A 22,717-nucleotide genomic window follows, 5' to 3' on the forward strand; every position below is an offset into this window, starting at 1 on the left:
CCCCCCCTCCACCCACTTGACCTTGAAGGTAGCTGCAGAAACAACAGGAAACCTTTAACAGAAGTCATTTCTCAACACAACAGAAACACCCTCCTGTATGAGAGCTGCTGTAGAGTAAGTGGTCGGGTTGTAAATCAGCATTCTGCTAGTTCTACTCCCACTACTGCCTTGAGCTTCACAGGTGGCCCTGCATCAGCCTCTCCTTTCAGCCCCAGCTTCCCAGCTATATTGTGGGAATAATAACACTGACTTTGTTCACTGCTTTGAGTGGGGCAGTAATCTGTCTAAAAGCATGATATATAAGCACAGTTATTAAGTTTTTCCTCAGGTTACAAACAGCAGCTGAGGGGAATTATTTTAGATCAGAAAAGGGCATAGGGTTAAAACTCCTTTTCTGTTAGTACTTGCTCCTCCATTCCCAACATCATCTCACATTAGCTACAAAAATAAAACCTGAGAGAAGAACCATCTTGCCAAGCTTGTCCCTGGAGCAGTGAAAAAAGAATAAGTTTCTGTATCACCACATCTGTTGAAGGACTAAGGGGAATAAATTAAAGGAAAAATGAAAACAAGATGGGGGAATCACGAAGGCTGGAGCTCTATCAATACAGCCTCTATTTATAAATGTCTTTTTAAAAGAAAAGATACTGTTTTAATCAATAGTTACTTTATTTAAATTATCAGTATGCATGCCTTCTGAGCATCTCAAATCTAATACAGGTAACGACAACATAGTTTGATAAAACAAACATTAAAACAACAGACACAAAAACACTGAAACCCGTTATCCTCCCCCCTTTGCCCAGGCTGCTCTATGTTACTGTCCCTTTCAGCTTTGGGGTAAAAGTACATGCCATTTTTTGTTAGTTTGTTAATGTTTCGGTGACTGAAGTGAAGCCCCACAGAGGCCTTTACAGAGATGTAGGAGGAGCTCTTGAGCAATTCAAGGTTTGGTTTCTTTTTCTAATCATCCTGACGTTCAGAGGAACATCAGCAAGGCCTGGGAGGGGGATTAGATTCAATCGCAGTAAGAAGAGAGTACAAGGTGGGAACTTTTGCAAACCCAAAAAAAGGGGTGGAGGGTCTCTCCAGAGAAGGAGGCAGCTGAGAAAGCATAGAGAGGAGTTGCTGTTTCCGCATCGAAAAAAGCCACTCGACCCCCTTCGTAGTTCAGACAGACTCGAATCCTTTTGAGTGTACTATAATAGATACGTGTGGATGAAAAGTCAAGAGCCCTGTAGTAATCGGGGGTGTTCCTCATAGCCCATATCCCTTCCTCAGGAGTAACGGTTATGTTGGCCTTTCTGTTCACGGACTTTCTGGCAACTCCCACAGCCCACTTCTCTTCACCATCGTTCCTCACACTCACCTCCCAGAAGTGTCGGCCTGCTGTGAACCCCTCCCATCCCAGCACAAAAAACAACTCCCGAAACCTCTTGGGACTGTTAGGCAGATCTTGGTACTTGTTTCCCCATTTCACGCTTTTATGATCCTCCGACACGATGAGCTGTGGATAAGCTGTGTCTGGATCCAGAGTGATGTTTGCTGTAGGAGGAGACAAAGATGCAGTATCAGCTGGGAGACTGATAGTTGCTTTATATATTCACCTTGCAACATGGATAGTATATGTATGTATCAATTGCCTGTGATTTCTTGGTGGGGGGGCTGGTTAGATGATTTTTTTCCTGCTCTCCAAATACAAAACCATTTGAGTCCAAGACAAAGGTCTCTATGGACTGCTTTAAAGAGAAGGCAACTTGGAAGACTTCACAGTACCCCCCTCCCACACACACACACACACTGTTTTAAAGGTAAGCTTCAGGTCACACATTAAACACAAGTTGAATGGGGGTCCCCCTCAATCAAACTCAAAATTAGCGCACATGGAAAGATACTCTGGAGCAGGAAGGTTAAGATTTTTAGGGTAGAACAAAAAATGTAACAGAGACACAACGTGAGCATCTAGCAAGTCTTAAGAACAGGAAAATGTTCGACGAGAAATATAGGAACTGCAGTGGCAGCTTTTTTGGAAGGGGAAAAAGTTACTTTTGGCTAAAGAGAAATTTACCTTTCTGCTGCTGAAGTCCGATGGTCACAGTGTCTACAGAACCAAAGAGAAAAAGATTAATCAGCAGATCAGTTTGCTCCTCACAGCTCCAGCAACAATATCACTTTGTATCACCTTTATAAATTTTTATTTTCCAATGGAAGGATTAAACTAAAAAAAAGCCTGTCGGAGCACCCCCCCCCCCCCCACTCTCATTTTATTTACTTGCAACTATTCAAATTTCTCTTTGCTTAATGTTATCTTTTTCATCATTCTACTTATGGTTGCTGTTGGATTTAGAATACAAAGAGAAAAGTATCACATTTGGCAAAACAATGCTCAACGCTATTAAAAGGGTTAAAGAATTATCCTGAGCATGGTTAACCAGATATAATTTCCTCTGGGTTATCAAACACTTGAAATATGTTGACCTGTATTCTTTAAGGGCCTAATGTGTTTAGGTGCCTTTCAAACTATCACCTTAGCCATAAAAATAGTGTAGTCACAACAAAATTTTGTTCCACCAGTTTCAGTGGTGCTTAATTAATACTAAGTGGAATGCAGCAGAAATCTTTGCAACTACTTCTTAAGAGTCTAATTTCAAAACCACAACTTAATACATTAAATGACATATGGGCCAAGCTACAAGTGACGAATGACACAGGTTGGACACTTGTCTGCTTCCCTCAAGTTTTGATGGGAAATGTAGGCATCCTGGTCTTGCAGCTTGGCTCTCTGACTGCTGTCCAATGGACTTTTCAACTGTCACTTGTCCAACATTCCGCCAAGCTGCCTACATTTCCCATCAAAACTTGAGGGAAGCTGACAAGTGTCCAACCTGTGTCAGGCGTCACTTGCAGTTTGGCCCATAGTGACAGTCGAACTCTGGACTTGGGTGTTCCTTCAACTCAGAAGTCTGACAGCCATCTCAACTCACATGAGATTCATCAGAACAGAAGGAATGGACACATGAAGCTGCCTTATACTGAATCACATAATCGTTCCATCAGGGTCAGTATTGTCTACTCAGACTGAGAGTGGCTGTCCAGGGTCTCTGGTAGGGGTCTTTCACATCACCTAATACATAACTGAATATGCTAAGGACTGAATCTAGGACCTTCGTCATGCCAAGCAGATCCTTTACCATTAAGCCATGCCACTCCCCAATACAGTTTCCAGTGACCAGCAATGGGAGGTTATCTCCTCCCCTGCAGCAGTACAGGAACTACTGGTATCTAGACTAAAAACAAAGGGACTTGTGGAAAATCTAGAAAAAAACTGAATGCCTTCACCCTTGATGCTTCAGCAGCTGAAGGCCAGCCAAATCTTCACTATATGCAGAAGAATCAAGGGCATTTCCAGAGATACTTCCTGAACGAGTTGCCTTTGACACATTCCTCTTCTTTATGGGTGGGTGAAATGCTATGAACAAAGGATCAGATTTCCTGTATCTGGCAGTCCAATATATGTTGATGCATAAAAGCATTAAAAACTTCAGGACCTTGCTAGACCAGACCAGCAGTCCATCTAATCCAACATCCTGTTTCACACATTTGTCAACCAGTTCCTCTGGAGGGCCAACAAACCGGGCATAATTCCCCTGATGCTGCCTCTTATTTCAGAGTTGCAATGCCACTGGAAGTTCCTTTCAGTCACTATGGTTAGCATCACTGATGGGCCCGTCCTCCATGAATGGGTCTGATTCCCTCTGAAAGCCATCTGTGCTCTGGTTATCAGCATAGCCACTAGCAGTGAGTTCCATGATCTAATGATTTCGTGAGTTTGTCCTGAAACCATTACCCATCAATTTAAATGGATGCCCCTGAGTTCTAGTATTATGAGAGAGGGAGAAAAAGCTGTATCCGTTTTCTTCCCCCCTCCCATACATAATTTCATAACTGTCTATCATTTCCCCACTTTAGTCACCTTTTTTCTAAACTAGCAAGTCCCAGAGTTTAGCATTGGCCTGTGCAAGTCTTATGTATGCTAGACCGACTCTTTTTGATGGCAATGCCTTGGGGCAGAAGGATGGAAGGCTGATCTCCTGAAAGGTGAGATTGACCATAAACATAATAACATTAATAATGATGACATTTGATTTATATACCACCCTTCAGAACAACGTAACACCCGCTCAGAATGGTTTACAAACTATGTTATTATTATCCCCACAACAATCATTGTTTTGTTCAAACACCCTCAGTGGAGAGGCAATACCAGATAGCAGGGCCCTGAGATGGAACTGCCTGCCTCTGCTGGTATAAGAACCTGAGGAACTTCCAGTGAGGTGGTACAAGTAGAAAATTCAGGTAAATTTCCATTAGATGCACTGAACATATTCCCCTCACCTTTTCCCCCTCATGGTTAATATTCAAAGCCCCTATTTCCCTGGCCCTCCTTAATGACATCAGATATCCAGAACCTTCCACATCTGGCCAAATTTAATACCCATGATAAAAATCTTTGCAGCCATTTTTCACTACCTTTGAATTTCTTAATGACACCCTCAAGAAAAGGGTTTATATCACAGAAGTCCCAGACAATCCACTTTAGCGCAGGAGGCAAAACCACTGGCTCCTCAGATTTTTCCTTCTCCTCGTACCTGAAAAGAAAGAAAGTTAATCCTATTGCCCCGGATTTTTTCCATTCCACAATTGTCTACCCAAGTCCATCATGCTGAATATGCTCCACTTGCAGCTATTCTGTAGGCACATTCTATTAGCTATTTTATAATCTATCCATGAGATTAAGCATTCTATCAAACATCTTTTTAAAAGATACTATTACTCACAAAGCCTGTCCCAAAAGCTAGAGGAGGATAGAATAACTATTGCAATATAAAAGTACAGGAGGACCTAAGCCACACACACACACACACAAAGTGTGCATGTACGGGGGGAATGAATGGTCACAAAAACGTGTGGCAATATTTTTAAATGTTCAAATGTCCAACTTGACTTTTTTTGAAAATTTAATTTTTTTTAAATCAGAAAATAGTATTAGACTCTGAACAAAGTATCAGAAACAAAATATATGACAGAAAGTAACATTAGATAGTGAACATTGTATCATAAACAGAATATATAATAAAGTATTAAAGTTACAGAATATTTCTCCTCTCCATCCTCATTCTTATGTATATACAAATACATTGTACTCAACATTTTATAGTCAACTTGTTATATTCAACTTGTTCAAATTGTTATGTGTCCAACTTGTTCTGAGCCCCTACAAGCTCTTAAAAGTTCAATTATTCAATTAATCAATCAGTACATAAAAGTAGTGATAATCTACTGTCAGAAATAGACACAAAAGTCTGATAAATAATAAAAACGAGAACATAAAACAATCAATTAAAAAGTAATCAGTAACAGGATAAATAGGCGTCCGACAGTTAAGATACAATGATGTGCTTGGACTTAATTTTGTAAGCTTCTGCTAAAAATTTTGCGACACGTAGTAATTCAAGGATTGACATCTAAAAGGTAAATTAAGATTTTCCCTTTGGTAAGAGCACTATGCTGGAGATATTCAGTCAGGAATTGTTTACGTTGCAAGACAAGGAGAGAACACTCTAGAATAATACGAGACAACAAATCAAGAGCTCCTAATTCCCATGGACATAGCCTGTTTTGAAAAGGTATTTGCCTAAATCTGCCAAAGAGAACTATCCATGCAAAAGCGTTTAGGCGAGCCAGAGTAAAAGTTCAGTGCTGAAATGGAGAATCTAAAGCAGAAAAATAATGGGGCATCATTCCATGCCTTTGGTGTATACCTAAATTGGCTGGAGAGCAGACAGGGGGATGCAAGGGGAACACCTTTTGAAATTTGTGGTCCATAAGCCTTGATTTGATTGTTCTTAAAATATATAATTCATCACATAAAAGAAGGGAATCCACTGCAATGTCAAGCTTTTGCAGTTTGTGGATAAATATAGAAAACGGAGTGATGCTATGCCGATCTTCCATCAAATAAAATAGTAAACTCCCAGATTCAGATCTAAAATGAATTTTTAGCCAATACTTAAAAGCCATAATCCAAGCCTTAGTTTCCAAAAGATATAAACCCAACTCCGCACATAGAGATGAATAGGGAACACATCTGGGGACACCCAAAATCTGCCGAAAGAAGGAAGATTGCACATCCACACAAGAATGCTGGAGGGGGCCCAAAACACCTGAAAGCCTAGAGCCTGGCCATGGGTTAATATGGTCCTTCTGCCACCGCAGCTGAGGTTGGAGGGGAGCAACCAGCAAGCAGGCAACCAGGGTTGACTGTTCCCCTTGGCACTGCCCGCAGAAGCCCTCGGCACAAGGCAGCCACCTGGCTGCAGCATGGAGCTCGCTTGTGGCTGGCAAAGGGCACAAAAGGCAGCGTGAGGGACACCTCACAGGTCAGCTAGTCAGAGCTGCAAAACATCAAACGCAACCACACTCCTGCTGTCAGGCAGGGCACAGGGATGCTGTGGTGGGAGAAGTTGGTCCTTGAGTCCCATCCAGGCTAAAGCCATGCTGCACTGCAGGACACGGAAGGCGGGGGCGGCTTAAGGGAGGGGTGGGTCTGGCCCCACATAAGTCTACGCTCTCTGGCCCTAGGATTGGCCAGCACCTTGGGGGTGGGGTTAGGGAGATGGGGATAAAAGGAAAGCTCCCATTAAGGCCATAGAGGAAACCAGAGAAGCTGCAGCAGACATCCTGAAGACAGAGAAAGAGAAGGCCCCAACAGAATGCAGTGGAAGCTCTGGATGATGCAATCCTGCCCTGTCTCTCCTCATCCGAGGCATGAAGGAGCCCCCAGGGAAGGTTTGCCATGATGGCAGATGGCTGGGGACTCAACTTTGAGATCCTCACCAAAGGACACTCAGAGCGTCTCTACATGAGACCTCTTACATGAGAACGCTCAAGTGAAGGGAGATGCAATGTTACCCAAGAAGCATAGTCTAAAAAACAGGAGCAAAGGCTTTGTCAATTACACTACTCTAGAGCAGGCAGAGATCTATCCTCAGAGAGTTTATTTCATCTTCACCTCCCAGAAGGGGAGGTGAAACTGACAGAGCCTTAGGGGAGGCAAAGATGAAATAAACAAACTCTCTGAAGATCTCTGCCAGCTCTAGAGAGGTGAAATTGACAAAGCCTTCAGCTCCGTCTTTTTAAACTACACTTCCCAGCTAACACTGCGTCTCCCTTCTCCTGAGCATCCTCATGTAAGAGGCGTCCTGTAGAGACTCTCAGGCTGGACATTGCAAGAGAAATATTAAAGATATTTACAAATGCCCTTAGACTTTTCTAAGGGGTGTATGCGTGAATGTATGTGGGGGTGGGGGTGGGGGGGGTGGGGGACTGCTGCAGTGGCAAATGAATATAACATGCAGGACACAGAAAAGAGAACCGTCCAGTTGTAGAGAAGGCATTGCTTCTTGGAGTGAGAATAAAGCCTTTTAAATACAAAACAATCTGTATTCATCTATAAGACACTGGATGGTGGTGTGCCTACATTCTCTTCCCTGAGAATATCATGTTTTTACCAGACCCTTCCCAGCATCATGAATAGAAATGACAGGGATCTACTTACCTCTGCAAGGTGCTTCTGATATCCTGGGCAAAAAAGAAAAGAGAAAATCTTTATGAAATGATGACATCAGCAAGCAAAGCCAAGCCATTTTAGCACAGTGGAGGATCTAGTGGCCAAAACACCAAAAACACTTTTACAAAATCTTGGGTTTGGCACATGGTTTGTTTGTTTTCTATAGCTGCACCTGTTCACACTTCCATGCAGTTTCCAATCTTCCTTGGACATATGAAACTTCCTGATGCAAAGTCAGACCATATTATTTATTAATCTCAGTGCTACCTACTCGGACTGGCAGCAGCTCTCTGGGCTCTCATGCAAAGAAGAGTCTTTCTCAGCGAGAGATGCCAGAGATTGAAGGGGGTTCTTCCTACATGCAAAATCTGCATAAACTGCAGTACATCTAGAAAAATGAAATGAGTATTGGTACAATTATGCAAAAATGGTGTGGAAAAGTACTGTGGTAATGCTCTGCAGCTCATCTGGGGAATTTACTTCATTCCCCCCCCCCCGCCACTTTTCTCTCCAATGGATAGCCAAACCGGCTTACATCTTTCTCCTCTTTTCCATTTTATCCTCACAACAACCCTGTGAGGTAAGTTAGGCTGAGACGGTGTGACTGGCCCAAATTCATCTAGCAAGCTTCCACAGCCGGGTGGAGATTCCAACCTGAGTCTCCAGATCCTAGTATGACATCACACCACATGGGTTCTCCTATTAGTTTGTGTACTTTTCCAGATGTTTTCCTCTCAAGTAGTTCAAAATCGTGTACCTTAAAGCTGGAACACCTCTAAGGAAAGCTCTAATGTTTATTTTGATTATTTTTAGGAGGCATCTCTAGAAGGTGCAACCAGTGAGTTGGACCCAGCAGCAACAGAGGTGCTGAGCCAGCCTTTCCCTACAGTGAACCCTGGGCCATTTCTGCCTTGAGTCTTACCTGCAGGAATTCACTGTCCAGCTGCTGACACTTCCTCTCCATCTCCTGGATGATGCTCTCAAATGAGGCTATTTCCTCCGACAGCTGGACCACGAGCTCATCCCTTTTCCTTGCCACCTCCTTCTCTACCTCATCCATCTGGGCCAGCAGAAGTTTCTCTTGTTCTTCAAGAAACTTGTGTAGTTGCTTGAACTTGGCCACAGTCTTTTGCCTCTCTGCTTTGGTTTGCTTCTGACATGGAGAGAGAAGACAAGCTGGTCGTTGTGAAGAAGTCAGCCAGTCGTTGCAAGTAAAGAGAATCTTACAGGAAGGACACTTCTGACTCTTAACAGACATCACACGAACGTTCAGCAGGACTAAAATTTGAGTGAGTCATGAAGGCTGGGCCACACTTAAATCTCAGTTGTAATTACTTTCTCCTTGCACTGTGTTTCCTCTATGCAAAATTCCACCAGAATGTTTGGGGCAGAAAAACTGCCTAAGGGCTATGCTCCCCCTACTTTCCATTGCCTGGCCTCCCCATATAGAATGCAGGTTCCCTTGCTACATTTATAAAAGAACGAACATTCCCAGGAAAATACAGATGATTAGGCATTCCCTGCACTTTTCTCTCTGATGGATGAACACCACTTGGCTCAGTCTGGAATTAACTTGGTGTCAGAGATGTTTCATCAAGCATTTTTTTTTTTTGCAGGGGGAAGCGGCTCGCCTGTTTCCTGAAAGTTCTCCCAGTTTGTTGTGCTGATGCTTGCATGCAGATGGGAATGCAGACAAGCGTATTATTGCACTGCCTCCAGAAAATTATTTTGGGTCCATCTGCCTTATGCAGCACACTCATGTTGTTTGGAAATTCTGAACATGGGAACAAGACTGGGTTCTAGATTCTGATAGAATTCAGATGACACAAAACCTTTGTAAGAATCAAGAGAGCTGATTGGCCCAAACAGAAAAAGAGCTAGGCAAATTCATCTACCAAACAAAACAAATTACAAATTTCAGCAACATCATTATTTAGGACAGTCCTTCATTAACACTTTCTGTGAAAAATCAGGCCATGCCAAATACTGATTCTCTAGTATTTGCTTGCTTTGCACAGCATTAGCAAAACTTACGAAGAGGTCTTGGCTTTCCTTCATGACATCTGCTTTATACCCCATCATTTTTTTCTTCTCCTTCCTCAGAATCTCCAAGTAGCTAGTCATCTCCTCCTGAAGAGAAACCAAAGTTCAAGTTTGTTCCTTGTTAGAGATTGACTTGCTTGGATGTGACGGAGTATTGACAGATAAGCAGGACAATCGGCTGAGCCAGAAATGAACACAGCCAGACTGGTGGGTGTACCAATGTCCCAAGCAGCATCCCAGATTGTCTGTAAGACCAAGCTGGCCTGAGTAGAGAGGACAAACAGAGAAGCAGATGGGCAGCCAAATCTCACTCTCTCTTTGGGTAGAGTTTGGGATTGAATGTAGGCACACCAGCACCGCCAGATCAGGTTTTCCTACAAGAAGTGTCACAAGACACTCCACAGGGAAGAAACCACAGTTCTTTCCCACCAACATCCACAGATATTTCCTACCTTATACTCCTGGGAAGCCTCCTCGGTAGGAATCACTTCATGATATTTGTGCTCCATGGATCTGTCACACTCCACACAGATGAGGGATTCATCGTTCTTGCAGAAGAGTTTCAAAGGCTCCTGATGTTTCTTGCAAATGCCCTCCTTTTCAGCTGCCACCATTGTCTAATTCCAAAGGCAGAGAATCAACATTAGTTTCATTTGGCTTCCCTGCCTTGCCCTGAAATTCAGCTCCTGAGGGACAGCAGGGAGGTCTGCTATGGGAGGGGAGAATCACCCAGAATTGCTCAGCACTTACATACATGGAAATTGTCCAGTAGATCCAAGCTGAGATTGTACAGCTATTACTCCCCCCCCCCCAGCAAAATCACATCTGGAGTTTTTTTCCTTCTTAAGATAATATCTCATTTCAGTAGCCATTTTGGGTTGTCTAGGTAACTCCTCACAACACTGAAATCTCAGCAGCACAGTTATTTGAGAAACTAAGCCGAGAAGTGTAATCTGACACCTCCCCACCCAGATCAGTTGTCAGAGGAGGAAGACTGTGAAGGGAGAAGGGTGTAAAGGCGTTGGGAAGGGATGGATGCCCCTCTGTAGTCTTCCTCCAGATATTTTTCAGTTCTAAATCTACCACCATTCAATTTCTCTAGGCAACCTGGAGAATTGATACTATGGGAAAGAAACAGGAGGGGGGCACTCCGCCTTCTTTCCCCACACCACCACTTTTAAATCCTTCTGTTTTGTCTCCCCCCTCCGGTGCCTCCATTCCCAATTATATTCTTTAGCTTTTCTGTTCCTCGCTAGAAACGCACTTCAATCTCTTCAATTCTGCTTGACTTTATCTTTTTGTGGTGCTTTCCCCCTGGTATTAAGTGGGCTGTTGAACTAAGTTCATGGTTAAATAAACTGCAGTACTTCATCAAGCTGCTGGGTACAAAAATTATTTTGATTTCGTATTTATTACTTCCCAATCTCTACCTAACCTACAGAGAACTCACAACTCACAACCCATCCTGACGCACACAGATCTCTTACTTGCCTTATTTTCTTGGGAAGCCTCCTCCAGAGGAATCACCTCGTGATCTCTGTGCTCTTTGGATCTGCCGCAGACCACACACAAGGGGGCTTCATCGTCCTTGCAGAAGAGTTCCAGGGGCTCCCGGTGCTTCTCGCAGACGCCCCCCGTTCGTTCTGCTCCCTCCGCTTCTCCCGCCTCCTCGTCCCTAAGTTTCTTGGCTATTTCGACAACATTTGCCAGCTGCAGATTCGGGCGGAGGTCCCCTGGCTGAGCAGTTCCCCTGCATTGGGGGCAGGAAGCCTCCGCCCCCGACTCCCCCCAGCTCCGAGCCAGGCAGGCTCGGCAGAAGTTGTGGCCGCACTCGGCGATGGTGACCGGATCCCTGAAATACTCCAGGCAGATGGAGCAAGTGGCTTCCTCGCAGAGATCTTGGACTGGCCCTCCAGCCGCCATGGCTGCCTCCCAATAAAGACTGAATTGCAAAGATAAGTTTCGTTTTCTCCGTTTCCAAGCGGCGGTTCGTTGGCTGCATACTGTCTGGGAAATGGCTCGGCGTCTCAACTGGCCTGAAATCAACAGTCTGCAAAGAAGTGGAAGGCGCTGGGAGTTTCCAGCTTGGTGAGAAGATTGGGCAGGATCAGGGCCTCCATTAGAAAAGCATCTTAACGTGACATTTACCACCCAAGCCTATAGCTGCTTTTAAAGACAAGGCATGGATAGATCGCTGCAGGTCCTAATGAGCAAGAAACAAAACCAAAACCACAGCACCCCACCCTTCTACTCTAGTGTGCTTTCCTAATGGGGGGCGGCATACAGCTCCAAGAGTCACAATCACACATAACGGTATGCCATTTTTGTCAGTCACTGGTGAGGCAACTGCCTTCGTAAGCCCCACTCCCCCACCACCAATGGGGAAAAGAACAAAACAAATAGCACCGAGATTGCTGCTGGGGGGGGGGGGTGTAAGAGGCGGGTGCATTTGAGTCGGAGATACCAAAGCAAAGATAAGATAAATCTTTAATACAAATACACAACTCAATGCATTTAATGTTCACATAAGTTGCACAAAAAGAGGTTCTGCTAAATGCTAATAAGAAAGCTTATATAAACAACAGTTTACCGCTGTCAGATCTGTGGCTAAATAATAGTTGTATCCAGACTACCTTCTGCAATCAGACAAGAGTCCGTTGTTTTCAAAAGATTTACTGAAAAAAGCAACCATTATAGTCCACTGGCCCAGTTGCAATATCTGGACTGGTACACATGTATTGTTACGAATGAGAGGCAAAGAATACAGTACAAAGTATCAAGACTTAGTAGGCCCAGCCTCCCCCCACAGTTCTCAAAACAATCCTTTTGAAGCTGAGACAGTGAAAGTTTCCCAGGACTGGAAAAGCTGCAGCCAAAACATTCCTCTTCTGAGAGATAGCTGCTAGGGAACATCTTGGCACCTGTGAAGAAAGCACTCAGAACACTAAAAGAATTAAAATGGAGTCTCTTTGGTTACAACATATAGAGAAGCATTCTGAACCTGACAACCGCCCCCCCCCCAAACCCTTTGGATTAAAAAGCTTTCAACATGCATTCCTTGAAAGTGTGGCTTCCAGATTTACAAAACCAAAGAATGATGCAGGCATTAAGACAAATATTACATTTTAAATATGGCAGAGACAGCTTAAAAGTGGCCTTTACTGCCCTATGTACAAGTTTACTTTGATAATTGTGGAGTGAGCTCTGCAGGTTTTTGGGGGGGAGTGTTCGGATACAGAGGGACACAGAGAGAGAGAGAGAGAGAGAGAGAGAGAGAGAGAGAGAGAGCACATGGCTGGGAAGTCCATTTATAGGGCAAAACGTTCCCTGGGTCAACGCTCATGTCTTGCTGCCAAAAACAATAACTTAATGGTTTGTCAAGAGGTAAGACAATAAATTGGGAAAGGTTTGCTATGACTATCTGGGATGGATTATAGGTGAAAATATTGCTTGATGACCTGGTAAGTACCAGATGGGAAGGCTATCAGCTGTGCAGAATAGCTTTGATTAGGATAAGTAGGTGAGGGGAGGTAAAGGAGGGTGTTGGTGAGATTAGACAGCGAGTTTTCTCAGGAAGCTTCATTATCTCTGCTTCTCTCTGGGCATGGGGGCGTCAATCTGTCATCTCCTCCTCTGACTCATGTCTTGGTAAATTTCCATTCTCCAGGCTGGCTGGCATCCACTCTGCCTTATGCCAGGCTGCACCTAAGACTTATGGCAAGGGGTTTATGACATTCCATATCTATAAACTGCCCTTTCAGCGTGGGGAGAGGGGTCTGACTGCTAACAATTGTATCAATTTACACTGGGCTTATTAGCGGTCTATTTGTATGGAAAGTTATCATCTTACATGTTGTAATCTGCTTTGAGTCTCACTGAGAAAGCCTGACTACAAATACAGTAAATATAAATGAAATAAATTAAAAAGGGGTCTGCATGCTCACTTGCTAAGTCCCTTTCAAGCTTTTCAACTGACGAAAATAATTGTTGGAGGAGCTGTTTAGGCACTTGAAAAGGAGGTGGTGGGAAACAAGATTATATGGTACCGCCAAGGCAATTTTTAAACATCTAAATTTTCCTCTAAAATGATGTTGGCAGCCACAAGTTGCACCTGTGGCCATCGTAACGTATAGTTTGGCCCCAAGTACCAGTCAATGAATTCAAAGAGAACGTTTGTTGCCCTGCTAGTGAACTTCCAGAAGTATCTGGCTAGCCACCTTTTGCAAAAGAACCTTGGTCTGATCCATTGAGGCAGTTCTTATGGAAACAGCACAGAATGAAATGACAGCGACTCGTAGGGAAACTTTTTCTTGTTCACCTTTATTCAGTCAACACATCTACAGTTTTCACATACAGGACAGAACTTTTAAAACTCCCAGGAAACCCAAGGAGACAGTTTGGACAAGTCCTCCAACCCTCCTACAAACTTGGCCTTCCAGTAGCTTTCTGCAGCTCATATCCAGATAAACTGTCTGTGAATGCAAAAGGAGAAAAGATTAAAGCACCATACCTCAATACTAAAAATTCTGTAACAAAACTGTAGAACATCTCAGTATGCCTTTCCCACTTTATGGTGAGTAATGTGTGAAGTGGAAGCTGAAAAAAATGGGAGGAAAGAGGAGGATGTGGATTACCTCCCCAACCCTAATTCATTTGTAAATATGCATATTAGTAGTCTCTGAAAATAATTCCCCACCACCAATCTCAGTCGTGGTGGCTTTTGGCTCTAGTAACAAAGAGAAAATGTATCAGATTGGGAAAGCAATAATGTGGAATATTGTCCTAAGCGAGACGGGCTCGATCACTACTGGCTGCATTTTCCATATTTAAGAGTAGTTATAATATTGAATGGGCAGTTCATCCCTCTTGCTAAAAGAGCAGCAGCAATGAAGCAACAGCCAGAGTGATAATTTTTTGCAAAATTTATAATGTTATATCCCATCTTTCCTCCACAATGGGAATCCAAAGCCGTTTCTCCTCTCTGCCATGTTACCCTCACAAAACCCCCTGTGAGTTAGGTAAGGCTAAGAGTCTATGACTGGCCCAAGGTCTCCCAGAAAGAGATGATCTGAGCCAGAATGTTCCAATGCCCTTCTTTTTTTGCCACTGAAGTTGGCTGTCAATTCTTGAACACCTGAGTCTATTTCTCAAAGTTCAAGTACAATTTAGAGCACTTGAAAGTTATTGGGAACTTTGCCATTGCAACTCAGATAGGATGTAGATGCAAGAAAGGTAAATGAGACTGCAGAGTGAATGGGAGGGACCGAGCATTACTGTAGGAATTATGGGAAAGACATTTCTCCTCATGTCATGCAGACCTTTGCTCAACTACATTGGTCACCATTTAGATCATGAATTAACTTTGAATGGAGAAGGCTGAGAATATCAAGTTACTTGTTTGCAGGGGTCATTTTGTAGAAAAAGAGCTGGAGGAACTCATTAGCATAACTCATTAGCATAACTGATTTGCATATGCCACACCTCCTGACATCACCTATCCTGACTCTTTTGGACCCAATCCTGGCCAAAATTGGGCCCAAAATGGCAAAGGGGGGCTGAAAATGGCCAAAAAAGGACCCAAAATGGTCAGGATCAGGCTGCTGCTGAGCGGGAGAGTGATCCACCACCCATCAGAGGCCCAATCCTGGCTGTTTTGTGACCAATCCAGGCTGAAACGGACCCAAAATGGCCGAGAGTCAGGTGGGGGGGCCACCTGACGTGACCTCTTTGGGGGAACTGCTGGAACTGCATTCCTGCATGTTCCCCCTCAAAATGAACCCTACTTGTTTGGGTGATCATGGCAATCTTCTGACTAAGACCTTTTTTTGGCATGGGCGATTTTTGCTACTTTTGGGCCCATACCTCTTTGGGTTTTCTTCCCAATTCCACAGGCAGAAAAATTCGGAAGAGAACCCTTGAAACACTGCATTGAAAACTGAAAGGGAAGTTAAGCGTATGGAATTCAGAAGAAAACCCAAGGAGGTATGGGGCCAAAAGTGGCTAAAAATTGCTGTGCAAGAAAGGACCTTATTTCATGCCACTGAGAGAACTGACACAGTGTCGCCAGAGGTCTCTTGTTCAGGGATTTTTAGGCCTAGATATGCTTTGCTTCAGAAATTGAGGTCTCTCTGTCAAGCTCAGGGCTCATTTCGAGGGGGAACGCGCAGGAACGCAGTTCCCCAAAGAGGTCACATGACGTGGCCCCACCCACCTGACTCTTGGCCATTTGGGGCCCATTTCAGCCTGGATTGGGCCCGAAATGGCCCAGATAGGGCCTCTGATGGGTGGTGGATCACTCTCCCACTCAGCAGTGGCCCAATCTTGACCATTTTGGGCCCCTTTTCGGTCATTTTCAGCCCGTTTTTGCCATTTGGGGCCCAATTTTGGTCCTGAATGGCCAGGATTGGGTCCAAAACAGCCAGGATAGGTGATGTCAGGAGGTGTGGCATATGCAAATCAGTCATGCTAGTGACACTTCTGATGCTATCAAGGGGCGTGGCACATGCAAATCAGCTATGCTAATGAGCTATGCTAATGAGTTCCTCTAGCTCTTTTTCTACGAAAGGACCCATTACCTACTACGCCCAATATCCTCAAGCAAGAGGAACTGTTCACACTAGCTAATTATGATAGATCAACTTTGGCAACCACCATGTTATGAAGGCAGTAGAAAGGAGGCGGCTATCTGAAAAATCTTAACAATATTTCCTGAACTGGTAGTGGGATCCTCCCTTTTTAATTCTGGATGCTTTTTCTTCCCTTTGCTTTCTTTCAAACCTAAGGGGTCTTGAGGTGAAAAGGTGTACACAAATGACTGGAGGTGAAAATGAAGACTTTTTAAAGGAACGAGAAAATACAATTCTGATTTTAAGTGTAATTCTGACCAAAATGTTTTCCATCATGAATTAACATGGTATTCCTAGCTGGTACTCCGTCCAAGTTATGGTCTCTGCTTACTACTACACTGGCTGTTTTAATGTTACAAGTTATTTAAGAGTCTTTGTGCTGGTCCAAAAGTATCTAAATTAACACCCTTGCAGGAAGGCATTACCTTTGAGGCGTTGCACAACATTTGTCAAAAAGGGATTTATGTCACAGAATTTCATAATCCTCCATTTCAGATCAGGGGGGAAGCCTGCTGGGATCTCAAACACCCCCTCACACCTGAGGAGAACATTAAACCAAAGTTAATCCAGAATTCTTAACAGCCTAAGAAATAACACAGAGGAAAGAACTCCCCCTCAGAGACACGGAGGTAAGTGCCCCAACCCAGAAAGTGATGGGATTACTTTGGTGCAGAAGTTGTCCTTTATCATCGCTTCCAAGACCCACAAGCCAGACATGCCAATACATTTTCCCCAGGAGTTGTGAAAGTAATTTGTGTGAGGGAATTGTCAGCTGAAAAGCAGAACAAGAAAAGGATTTAATATACCCCTTTCCCCTTACACCAGTCATCCCCCAGGAAATGGGTGGTCTTGCTTCCTTCATACTTTACCAATCTTTTCCAGTTTCAGGAAAGGAAGGGTGGAGTCTGCTTACCTCTCCAAGAAGCTTCTAACACCCTAGAGAAAAGTGAAAGAACTCAGAGCCAAGCTACAAGTGACGCCTGACCCAGGTTGGACACTTGTCAGCTTCCCTCAAGTTTTGATGGGAAATGTAGGCGTCCTGGTTTTACAGCTTGGCTCTCCATTATAGCTGCAAGACCAGGATGCCTACATTTCCCATCAAAACTTGAGGGAAGCTGACAAGTGTCCAACCTGGGTAACACGTCACTTGTAGCTTGGCTCTCAGTGCCTTGCAGTGACCACATTCTGAAGACTCCTCAGGGAGTGACGCACTGTGGCTGTTCAATGAGACCAGCTGATGGTGGTCTGCCTCAAGGACAGGGGAGGGGGTCACAGTATCTTCATAAAGTTATGGAATAGCAAACAAGATGCAGCTATTTCAGTACTGTGAAGGGCAATCTACAATATGGGTAGTGGTTAGAGAGATGAACTATGTTGTGGAAATCCCAGGTCCAAATCCCCAATCTTGCCACAGAAGCTTGCTGAGTGACATTCAGCCAGTCACACACTCTCAACCTGGGTGTCTAAACTAGCATCCCATAACAGCAAAAAACATGATCCATGTAATACCTTTATTAAAACCCATCCAATGATACATATCAGTGTGGACTGGTCCTAATAAAGGTACTATATAGATGTAATGTTGGGCTCTTTGGATTAGCATGGCTGTAAACAACTTGTCCTCTAACAGTAGCCAACCAATTGCCTCTGGTAAGATTGCAAGCAGGGTATGGAGTATAAAAAAAGTATCTAACCATTATCAGATGATAAAAAATGATAGTCAGCCAACATTGTACAGGAATCCCAAGTTCCAAAGTCTACACCAGTGTTTCCCAACCTTTTTTCCACAGAAAATCCTCTAAATTAATTTTTGAAATCCTGAGGAACCCTTACCTATGGAAACATTTATAGGCCAGATAAAGTTGATGGAGAAGAGTGCAATTCAATTACTGCTAAATTACTATAAAGAAAATGTATTTTGTAACTCGCTTCATACAGATGTGTGTGTGTGTATGTACATGTATATGTATATGGTGACCCCTGCTGGGGTCTACTATGATTTGAGAGCAATAGAGGAGAGAGAGAGAGAAATTAAGCTTTTTCAAATATCAAAATATCAGATCAAAATAAAGTTTACTTACACATCAAAACAAAGCTCACATCTAAAGTCAATATAAGGTTTACTTTCAGTGTGATATTTGGGCTTGTTTATTTTTGCACAAATGTTGAGTTCTAGGTGAATTTCTCCAAACAATGTCCTGCAGAATCCTGCTTGGGAAACACCAGGGCCGATTCCAGACGGCCCCCTGCCTCGCGAAACGTCGCGCGTCGTCGCGCAGAAAACGCGAAATATAGCGTTTTCCTCGCGCGAGTTTTGAGCGACATCACGCAAAACTTGTGCGAGAAAACGCGATATTTCGCGTTTTCTGCGCGACGACGCACGACGTTTCGCGAGGCAGGGGGCCGTCTGGAATCGGCCCAGGCTACACTATGGGGACTACGCTGACATTTCCTTTGTATGTGGATATCTGGAGAGGCTAGAAGCATCTTGGACAGATGGAGTCCCTTTGCTCCTTGTATGGGTGAAGGGAAAGCCTAAGCCGTCCCCACCACCATCTCACCTGCAGGAGTCCACTGGCTGGCTGCTGAATCTTCTCCCCCATCTCTTGGATGAGACTATCAAGAGAGGAGAGATTTGTGGAGAGTTCGGCCAGGTGCTCATCCCTTTCTCTTTCAACCTCCTTCTGCAGCTCTTTCATCTGACCCAGGAGACGTTTCTCTTGTTGTTCCAGAAACTGACACAAGCCTCTGAATTCAGCCACCATCTTCTCCCTCTCTTGTTCCATGTGTTTCTGCAGGAAACAAACAGAAAGAGGAGAGAAGCAGGCAAAGCGTGCTACGGTCAGCCTTTGTTCTATCAAGTAGGATCCTGTAGGAAGGGCACATCTGACTTTTCCAAGGGGTCACATCAACATTCTGCAAGGAAAAGAACCTTGTGAAACTTTACACCACTCAGAATTATCTTTTACAAAGATTTTCACATTGGAGAAGAAACTGTTCTAGAAAATATGCAAGCTAAAAAGCAAGGTCACCTGATTTTTGAAATATATTTATACTTAGCTTTAACTGTTGTCCTATATTACTTCACTTAAGCAAAACTTACAAGCAGGTCTTGTCCTTCCTTTTCTTTGCCCACTTTACACTCCAGAATATTTTCTCTCTTCTTTCTCAGGCCATCCAGGCAGGAACACATCTCATCCTGAGAGAAAATCAAGGTTCTAGTTTAATTGCTTATGTCCAGCTCCTTTTATTTTGTTTGTGTGTTTGGAGATGCTCTAAATCTTTCTGATTGTGGTCTACAAACAGACCTAAGAGGACTTTATATCTAGTTGGATTACTCCTCAAGATTGGGTGACATCCCTTCCCCTCCTGCTAGTGACCAGACCTTTCTTCAAGTGAATCTCTGGAGAGTTTCATTCATCAGAGCAGATAATTTCTTGCTGTAGTGAACACAAGTGACATGCACCCAGGGTTAGAGAGAAAACATCCCAGAAAAGGAGTGCATTCTGGGCAGCCCAGACTGCAATGTCAGACATTTGTCAAAATACATTCTGGTTGATTTGTGAAGTCTAAATATTGACCCCCTGTCTGAACAGCCCTGACTAGCCTGAGCTTTGGAACATTGAAGCTAAGCAAGGCCACCCATGGGCAGTATTTGGATGGGAGACTAGCAGGGAAGACCAGGGTTGTTATGCAGAGGAAGGCTATGGCAAATCACCTCTGCTCATCTCTTGCCTTCAAAACCCCTTGAGGCGTCCCCATAAGACAGTTGCAACTTGATGGCATTTATCATCACCATAATCAACATTCTATTTATATACCACCCTCCAGGACAACTTAACATCCACTCAGAGTGGTTTACAAAGTATGTCATTATTATCTCCACAACAATCACCCTGGGGTTAAGAGAGCTCTGGAAGAGCTGTGACTGGCTTCAAGGTCACACAGCTGGCTTCAAGCTGGAATCAAACCCAGTTCTCCAGATTAGAGTCCCACCTCTCTTAACCACTACACCAAATTGTTAAATATTAACAATATTTACCTTGTATTCTTGAGCAGCCTCTTCCACAGGGACTACACCATGGTTTCTGTGCTCCCTGGACAGGCCACATACCACACAGATGGAGATTTCATCTTCCTTGCAGAAGAGTTTCAGGGGCTCCTGGTGCCTCACACATTCTCCCTCGCTTATCTCTGCCCCCCTTGCTGCTGGCAAACCCAGTTGTTTGGATATTTCCACCACGCTCGCCAGAGATCTATTTGGCTTGAAGTCTCTCACCACACCCTTCCTGCACTGAGGGCAGGTGGCATCCTTGCCAGGTTCCTCCCAGCTTCTGGTGATACAGGATTGGCAGAAATTATGCCCACAGTCCAGAGTCACTGGCTCAGCAAAATAGCCAAGGCAGACAGGGCAAGTCGCTTCGTACCGAAGCCTCTTTTTGGGACTCTGAGCAGCCATCACTTCCCTCTAGCAGAGCAAAAGGAAGGACCAAATGTCCTTTATTCGGTGTTCAGAACTGCCCCACCTGAAGCAGGATCAGGCTCCCTGGAAGCAAAAAAAGAGAACACTTTTCCAATCTGGGAAGAAAAATTAACAAGAGAGGTATCATCTCCCCCAGAAACGGAGGGACACGTTTTCCTGAAATCGCTTTCCCACTTTCACCTTTAAAATGGGATTCCCGCCCCCCACCTCATCAGATGTGCAGATCAACTCTTTTGCTAGGAAGTTGGAAGAGAGAGGCACATGTACCCAGAAGCAAGGGCAATGGTGCATTTGGGGCTAACCTTCATCTCCATACATCTCTTTCTATATATGTAATGAGGCACAAAACTGACAAGTTCCTTTCCTACTCCCCCCCACCTCTTTTCTCTTTACACAGCTGTTATACTTTGAATGTAGAAAGCTTGTTTCACACAGATTGCTGTGACACAGAGCCCACCCTCAAGACCCTGCAAGTTTAAAAAACCCACAATTATATGTGGATTTTGTTTAAAAGTCCCTTGTAGAATATATGGCAATCTGAAAAATTCAGGGTAGAGAAAGACAGATGGAAGCAGGATTTGAGTCCAGTGGCACCTTAGAGACCAACAAGATTTTCAGAGTATAAGCTTTCAAGAGCCAGAGCTCCCTTCTTCAGAGTTCTGACTCTTGAAATATTAACTCAAAATCCTGTTGGTCTCTAAGGTGTCACCAGACTCAAATCCTGCTATTCTACTGCAGACCAACACAGCTACCTACCTAAAACTATCTTCATAGGTAGAAGAAGGTAGTTAGTTAGAGTCTTTATGAAGCACAGTAATTAATGTGACCGACTATGACCAGGAACCCCTGGGTGCAAACTCTGGCTTGCTATAAAACTTACTGGATGCCTTTTGGCTAGTCACTCACTCTTGGCTGAGCCTAGAGGATAAAATGGAAGGGAGATCCAGGCCTCCTTGGGATAAATGTGACACACACACACAAAAAAACCTGGCCTATTTAGAAAAACAATCTGAGCACAACAGCAGTCTACATGAAATAAACTGAAAGGTCACCAGGTACTGAACAATCTTTTGAGTTCCACAAAACCAGGATTGTGGTCCCTTAAAAATCAACAGATTTATTGCAGCATCCTCTTTCATGGGTTACAGCTCACTTTATCAGAGGCATGAACTGAAACCTCAGACAGATTTTATCTATCAACACATTAAGCTAAAACACTTTAGGAAATGCAAAAGCTGCAGACAGAGATCCAAGGAAGTAGATCCATGGAATCATTTCCACCCAACATTTCACACCCCCAGCCTCAAAATGACGCCTGAGATGCTGCATTTTGTGCTGGAGGGAGGGGGGCAGCTAGAAAGCCATGCTCTGCATCGTTCCATACACAAAAAAGTGCTTGGTTGGATCCAAGGCACACTTTGTGGCATTCCTATGCAACACTCAAGACAGAATCCCAAGACAACAACAACAAGACAATCAGTGTACTTTCACAGCACCTGTAGTGGGAAGTAACACAGCCTCCCTAATTAAGTCAAGTTAACTTCATAGTGAGAGAGAAAGGGTTTACCTCTGCTTATGGCTTAATTAATAAAATTAAGCTTCATTTTATCTCCTCCAAACTCTTTTATTAAGAAGTGGAGATTTTCTGGTCAGAGATTCTTGGTAAGACTGAAATGCTTACACTCTGGTTTTTAAACTCTGTCATTTCAGTATCAAGTTTGTGTTGTTACTTCACACCAAACATTTCATGAAGTGGGCTCTAGCCCTTACTTCTGCCACAGTAAGTTTTTAGGGTACAACAGAACTAGATATGCCTTCACAGACTTACATAGCTTTAAAGTTTATTAACTATTTATGGACATTTTATTCTGTCCTAGAAAAAGGCAGGAAACTACAAAGTCATCCTTGTAATTAATTGGGGAAGAGAGAGCCCCT

General features: G+C 43.8%; 2 protein-coding genes across 2 annotated transcripts; both read right to left on the reverse strand.

Annotated features, from left to right (window-relative positions):
- Positions 1–650: 650 nt before the first annotated feature.
- LOC129327347 (E3 ubiquitin-protein ligase TRIM7-like) lies at positions 651–11,738 on the reverse strand. Its single transcript, XM_054975911.1, has 8 exons — positions 11,165–11,738; positions 10,126–10,290; positions 9,665–9,760; positions 8,553–8,783; positions 7,619–7,641; positions 4,531–4,649; positions 2,069–2,101; positions 651–1,545 (listed from the first exon to the last, which is right to left on the reverse strand). Exons 1-8 carry the CDS (start codon positions 11,594–11,596, stop codon positions 1,019–1,021), a joined length of 1,626 nt encoding a protein of 541 aa, XP_054831886.1. The 5' UTR covers positions 11,597–11,738; the 3' UTR covers positions 651–1,018.
- Positions 11,739–16,831: 5,093 nt separating this feature from the next.
- LOC129327756 (zinc finger protein RFP-like) lies at positions 16,832–20,758 on the reverse strand. The gene is made up of 4 exons (XM_054976514.1): positions 20,342–20,758; positions 19,403–19,498; positions 18,861–19,091; positions 16,832–16,837 (listed from the first exon to the last, which is right to left on the reverse strand). The coding sequence occupies exons 1-4, from the start codon at positions 20,756–20,758 to the stop codon at positions 16,832–16,834; spliced, it is 750 nt and encodes a 249-aa protein (XP_054832489.1).
- Positions 20,759–22,717: the final 1,959 nt, after the last annotated feature.

This window comes from Eublepharis macularius, chromosome 4 (assembly GCF_028583425.1).
Source record: "Eublepharis macularius isolate TG4126 chromosome 4, MPM_Emac_v1.0, whole genome shotgun sequence".
Taxonomy (NCBI): Eukaryota; Metazoa; Chordata; class Lepidosauria; order Squamata; family Eublepharidae; genus Eublepharis; species Eublepharis macularius.